Source organism: Myripristis murdjan, chromosome 4, assembly GCF_902150065.1.
Source record: "Myripristis murdjan chromosome 4, fMyrMur1.1, whole genome shotgun sequence".
NCBI lineage: Eukaryota > Metazoa > Chordata > Actinopteri > Holocentriformes > Holocentridae > Myripristis > Myripristis murdjan.
The window spans coordinates 34,412,129-34,419,181 of NC_043983.1; the positions used below are offsets into that span (position 1 = coordinate 34,412,129).

Sequence of the window (7,053 nt, forward strand, 5' to 3'; positions counted from 1 at the left end):
AGGGGTGTCAACAACGTGAAAGGGGCCCAGAGAGCAATCACACTTACAGACAGAACAAGGAGAAGATTCAACAGAAGTTCAGCTCCTCTTTGCTGTTTGTAGAGCCGACATGTGTTCATATGATTTTAAAAAGCATATTGTGCAAAAAAAAAAAAAAAAACTATTTGGAGAGTCAAAAACTATTTTATTTCAGGATGGCAAAATATTTACAAAAGATGGCAGAAATGCAACAAACACCCTCCAACAATCATCATGTGTTAGATCCCTCATGTCAAACTCTCCTTAAAAATTATTTATTTATGTTATTATTGTTAGAATTAGAAAAATAGAAGATATGAATAACTAGTATCGTTATTATAAAAAGAATTACAGCCCCTTTTACAGCAAGGTTTGCACAGTGATTCACAACAAGAAAGGTATAAAATGAGAGCAAAGTGACAATAGGAAATGAGAATATATATTTACAGATAGATGTATATATTTGTCTAGTAAAGTTAAAGATGAGGCTGAAGAAGGACAAAACCCCTCAGGTTCATGCCAAGACCAATAACCCAGAGAACCAATGTGACACTTTGAAATTCCTGTCTTCAATCTGACACTCTGGAGCCAAATGAACACAAAAACATAAACGACGGAGTAAAATGCTCTTATGTTTTGGGTTATGATGGCTTAACACTTCTGAGTTCTGCTCTTTGGAGAACTGAGTGGCGTTCATCGTTCTCTACCACCTCAGAACAAGCTGGGGTTCCCTCCCCTTTCAGAGTCCACCTTTAACTTACATATATTTACATATAATAATGACAATAAATAGCCTGTAATGTTTAATATCTCACTTTGTGTTCTAGATGAATCCTCCTGCTTCCACAGCCGGAAGACCAGCACCGTATGGGATAAACCTGCGTGAGCTCCGAGAAGACGAGCCACGTCCTGAGAAACATGTCGGGCCCTCAGGGGACGTTTGCTCTGATTTCACTGACACAATATTTTTATCCGAGGTTTCTGTTTTGAGAGTGTGAGTGGACAAGATGGACTTCCTCTCTGTTCAGCTTCCCCATTCAGGGTTTTTTTTCCCCTTGTGGCTTACTGTTTCTACAAACCTCTATTTTTAATGTTTTTCGTATCATTTCAGTCATGTTTAAATATATTTTTCCCCTTGTGGAGGGCGATAAAGTACTTCTGACTGGGATTGAACTCAGTCAAGCTTGTATGTGTATGAATCAAAATTCATTTCTATGAAATCACTTATCACCATCTTCTCTGCCTGCCCATCTGTTTAATACATAATGATAATAATAATAAAAATAATAATAATAATAATAATAATAATAATAATAATAATAATAATAATCTATTAAACAAGTCCATATAAAAATAGTAATAATAATAATCATAGTTCTGTATGACATTGTGTAAGCATTTCTGGAAGCTAGTATTTAACTATTATGATTAGTGAGTAGTAGTAGTAGTAGTAGTATAAGGAGGAGTAGTAGGACTAGTAGTAAATTCAGTAGTAGTAAATTCAACAGTGGCCAAACATGGACTGGGGTTACAGTGACACTGAAATAGAAAAATCTGATATTTTATGTTTTGCTTTTGACATTTTATTTGTTTGTGGAATATGTTTTTGTCATGTAAACGTTATGGTAGGAACGTGTGTGTGTGTTTGTGTGTGTGTGGTGATGTGAAGTGAAACAGTGAAACAGCAGTTAAATCGGAGGTCACAGACTCGTGTCATCACTCCTTCAAAGAGCTGTGGGTTTTTCCCACCGTGACCAAGACAAAGAATCTGGAGGAAGCTCTGACTGAGTTTAACACTTAAAAATGACAGAATGGAAAATGGATATTGAACACCGGCACAAAGATGCTGCTTCACCACCAAACCACTTGTATGTATTTGGGCCTTCAGAAACTCGCAACAGTCAGACTCTAATCTGGATTACCCTGCCACTCTATAAAGTAAAATTTCAAATTCATCCTCTCAGATATTTCAGATTTCAGGTGAAACAGCCTGGAACTGAATCCAAGAGTGTGAGTCCATGTTCGGCCTCTGTTCTGTTGCACCATAATGACTCACGCTGCCTGTCCTCCATCCAGCTCAGCGTGCTTCTCCCCTGCAGAATATGCCACGCTGCTGCGCTCCACTCGCCTCGCTGCTCTGCATTTGCCGAGGAAGAAGCAGAGAGCCAGGACCAGGACCAGGACCAGGACGGCCGAGGCGACCCCCACACCAAACGTCCACTGCCGGAGACACAGGAGGCCAGGAAGACAGATCAGCTCCTCTGAGAGAGAGACAGAGAGGAGAAGACAGGCTCAGAGATGTTTCACTGCTCAGATCAGAGCTCGTCTCTCCTGCTCAAACACACACACACACACACACACACACACACACACACACACACACACAGCTTCTGAATATTCATTTGTACGTATGAAAGTAATCAAAGCTGTGTTACTGGTGCCTTGCACGTTGTGTGTGAAATAAACTCTCAAACTTTTTCATGTGTGTGTGTGTTTTTTTTACACACTCCTCTCACATATGACTTTGCTTTTCTCACTCTTACTGACACACACACACACACACACACTGCTTCCCCGCTCATTTGCAATATTTCACTCAGTGCAGTGACTGGCAGTAATACGAAAAAGGGGGAAGCACCTAGAAAGAACCTATAAGTCATAGATCAAGGCACGCACAGATACACACACACCTCCGGCCTGCCCTCGCTGTATTTAATATGGTTTATAGGCTATGCTTTAGGCTAGTGTTTTCTAATGTTAATAAAATGTGTGTGTGAACACAAAACTCTCTTTGGAATCATCTAGTCCACAACATCATCTCAACTGTTATTTTCTGAACATGCTCTATCAGACATGCACTTTTGTTCTTAAACCTAAGACCTGAACATGTGTCCTCCTTGTCCTGTGGAGGGAACACGGCTCTGTTGTCAGGACTTTGACTCACCGGTCGGGCTCTGCTCCGGCGGAAAGCTGCAGTTTGCTGGAAAGACACAGACACAAACTGGTGGTTAGCAAACCACTGAGGCATGTTAATGACTTTCTGATTATATATTCTCTCACTATTCTGCACCAGACAACATTTGCATGTGAAATCCTGCTGTTTTATCACAGAGCGTGGCTGATATGCATGGGCAGTAACATGGAAAAATGCAAATCAGGCAAACCAATCAAATGATGACTCTCTCTTTCTGAGAATCGTAAGGAGACATGGTTTTGAAGAGGCTTTGATATGCAATACACACCTGTGCACCTGATTTTCTGGCTGGTCTGAGGGGGAGACAGAGAGACAGAGAAATTAGCAGTTTCATTCCAAAATTAGATTTTAACAACTTGAAATCCAAAATTGATATGAACTCTTTGATATGAAGCCACTAAAACTGTTTGGTTATGTTTTAATGAGATTTGGTTTTACATTTTATTCTCTTGACAAAATAATCAAAATGACACATATCCAAAGGCATGGTTGACTTGCTGAAAAGAACCATCTTTTGCTTACATGAAGTGAAATTTTCCAAGTTCATTTACATTTTGGATGGCCTTCCTGACATTTGGGCCCATGAAAACTGTTAAATCCCCCCTGAGCGATTCATTTACCCCCAGTGAAGGACAGTCCTCTCTGTAGGTCAGGACGTCCCAGCAGGTCTTCATGGTGATTGACTGCATGGTCAGGCTAGAGACTAGTGTCTGGTTAAACTCAGAGTCTCTGGCCAGGACAATTTCCTAGAAAAAAGAAAGAAAGAAAAGGGAAAAGAAGAGTAAATACAGACTGATAGGCAGGGTGAGCAAACCTGACATTGATTCATTCATTCATTTTGCAAAACACTTGTCCTCGTTAAGGGTCGTGCTCACTGGGCGGACGGCGGGTCCATCATGGGGCCAAAAGACAGACAGACAAGCACATTCACCCACATTCACACCAAGGGGCAATTTAGTAGCTGAGGCCCTTGCACCGCACCCAAGGTCAAAGTCAACAGGAGAAGAAAGGAAGGCCACAGTGGAGGAGGGCAGTCACCAACACAAGCATGTGAACCCAACCTGGACTCACAGGGACCTGCTGTGAGGTGGACTTGCACACGGGGTCTGCAGCCAAAACGTCTCTTTCTTTTTAGTGAAGTTATCGAGGAAAAAAAGCTGCGGCTATAAATTCACATCTTCAATTATTCAGCTAGCAGAAAGTGAAATCACACAGCGGATAATTCTGTCTTTGTGGGGAGAGTCCCTACTACTGTAATGATGTAATATCAAAAAAAAAAAAAAAAAGAGAAACACGAGGAAGGAAGCAGAAATTGGACAGGACTCAGCTACAGTAGCAGACCGAGGCGGGGATGGGGAAATAATCATGCCAAGAGGTCACAGCAAAATAATGCCAAGAATAACTGCGCCAGACTTGGCTGCACTTGCATTTGTAAGGCTGGAATATAATGTAATGCTGTTAATCCCAGAATATAATGTAATGCTGTTAATCCCAGAATATAATGTAGCCTAATGTTGCTTGTGTAACCCTCATGGCTGTACGGAAGTGAAAACAATTATCCTGGAAAAGGACAATAAATCTAAATCTAAATCTAATGATAGGCTACAGTTTATTCCTCCTAACAAACTTTTAATGAAAAGATGATATAAATCAAGAGCGCAGAAACGCAGTGAATTTTACAAGATTCACTTCAACCGAGATGCGTGGATGCCTGCTGGACTCACGTTGTGGTCCTCCCAGCTGGTCTCACAGTCGGGGTGTGGCGGCGGTGAGGAGAGCCGGTAGGAGGCTGACCCGGACGGATGAGGCGTCCCGCTGCAGGACAGGGGCGGCTGGGACGCTGCAGCAGCCAGAGACAGCAGGAGACTCAGCACAACAACAACACCTGAAGAGGAAGAAACAAAACCGTCAAGGTCGCTCCACGCTCAATCTGCATTCGCAATCTGTCAGTCAGTCAGTCAACCACAGAACAAAGCTGCTGGAGTGTCCTTGGGCAGGGCAGCTCGGCAGGAGTGTGGAACTACAGCATTTCCCTCCTCAGCAGATCAGTGATTTTTTTTTTTCATTGCCAACACCCGCATATGAGCCCACATAACACATCACGCTTTCTCTGAATCATGCAGTTGCGCCAATAGATCATCCGTTAAAGTGAAAGCATGAAGCGATAAAAAAAAAAAAAAACACTGACATCAGAGAGGTGTTACACACACACACACACACACACACACACACACACACACACACATCTCCGCTCTGCCCTGTGAAAACCAAATCAGGCCAAGCAAAGTTTAAAAAAAAAAAAAAAAAAAACGCAATCTGATGATCAACCTATAGGCTATTATTTTTATCTAACTTTTTTTTTTTTGCTGCAAATGCTACTGAAAAGACGATCATATATTATGATGACATTATATTTTAATGAGTCTTATTTTTATATAGGCCTATGTTTTCACATTTTTATAGTTATTTGTATCTTGTCGGTTAGCAGGTGTTGCTGATCACAGTTTTGATTGAGATCTCTTTGACTGCTCTGATAATTTTGTATAACTAAATAAATTTTTTTACTGTGTTGAAACGGAATTCACGGACACAACTGATACGGACACTGCCTGGTGAGCAGTAGGCTACTTGTCCTGCCTATGTCGGCGCCCTAGGCAAAATTACTCCCTTGCTCCCTTCCATGCATATTATCAAACGGTAATCACTGCTAAACACCAATTTAATGTAAAATTAAGTAAAAGTAGTTACGTCTTGGCAGACAAGCCGTATCCTGCTATAAACTCATTGTGGCTAAAGCAGATATTTGTTTTTGTTTGTTTGTTTGTTTGTTTGTTGTTTTTTGCAGACTGTTTACCATCCTTCCTTTAAAAGTAAAAATCATTCCCAAAATCCCAATAAATGAATGTTGTGCTCAGTTAGTGCAGCCTTGAGGAAAAGATCCCTCGTTTATTTGTGTGTTCCATTCCTATATTGGTTACCAGGCCACATACAGGTGAGGTTTTCTAAATATTCAAAAAGAAAAGAAGAGCTGTATGAAATCATCTAAATTAAACTTTACTCTGAAAAGAGCGCGTACACACACACACACACACACACACAAACACACACACACACACGAAAGGAAGCGCAGGAAAGCCCCTGATTTATGTTGTGTCGTTTTACAGGAATAAAAAAAAGTTTTGAAAAAGTAGCCTACCACAATTGGATATTTTGAAACAAATATGACAATGACGATATTTAAATGATTAGCGGAGGTTTTAAAAACACCTCAAATCTACAGCAGCTCGGCTGTCGACCTTCGTGTTTGCTTTGGGATTTAAAGTGTCTCCTGTCCAAGCCGTTAAGGTTCAGTAAATAAACACTTACTGGTCATGATGAAGAAACTAAATGCAGCGGATCCCGAGGCGGTGCAGCTAGAACGCGGTAGTGCCGTCTGAGTGCGGCGGAGTGTTTCCAACCTGCTGACTGCGTAGCTTTTAACTCCCGCCTTGATGGGAGGGCACCAGCCACCCCCTTCCTTCTTCCTGATTTTTCTTTGATGAGTCATATGAACAGCGCAGGGCAATATGAAAAACAAAAATGGACATTTTCTGAGCTTGAAGTGGGCTTTGGGGGAGCACATGCATAGCCACCGGAGCCGGGCCGAGAGCCGAGACAGCGGAGGGAGGCAGCCGAAGTGGGCCGAGAGCCGAGACAGCGGAGGGGGCAGCCGAAGTGCGCCGAGGAGCAACGGCGACAGGCTGAGGCCCGCTTCACCTCTGCTCCCCGCTGAGGACCTCTCCACCTCTCCTCTGCTTCCAACACAGCCGCTTCACATCACCGTCAGCTGGAGCCGAACAACAGCTTGTGTTTGCTTCCTTTTCACCTTTTTTGCTGTGAAGCTATGCAGCGGAAGAAAAAGGCAGAGAAGTGTGTTGAACTGCTGATGCTGCACAAGGCTGCCACAAGGGGCTCTCTTCCGTCGTGCTGTCGCTGTTGACACGTGACATCAACCAGAGGACACGCATAAATAAACAGCATGGGGAGACGACGGGGATCATCAGACTGATTAGGAAGCGCTT

General features: G+C 42.4%; 1 protein-coding gene across 1 annotated transcript; it reads right to left on the reverse strand.

Annotated features, from left to right (window-relative positions):
- Positions 1 to 224: 224 nt before the first annotated feature.
- LOC115357742 (uncharacterized) lies at positions 225 to 6,633 on the reverse strand. The gene is made up of 6 exons (XM_030049393.1): positions 6,359 to 6,633; positions 4,717 to 4,877; positions 3,613 to 3,738; positions 3,261 to 3,285; positions 2,963 to 2,998; positions 225 to 2,279 (listed from the first exon to the last, which is right to left on the reverse strand). The coding sequence occupies exons 1-6, from the start codon at positions 6,612 to 6,614 to the stop codon at positions 2,071 to 2,073; spliced, it is 813 nt and encodes a 270-aa protein (XP_029905253.1). The 5' UTR covers positions 6,615 to 6,633; the 3' UTR covers positions 225 to 2,070.
- Between the last annotated feature and the right edge of the window lie 420 nt (positions 6,634 to 7,053).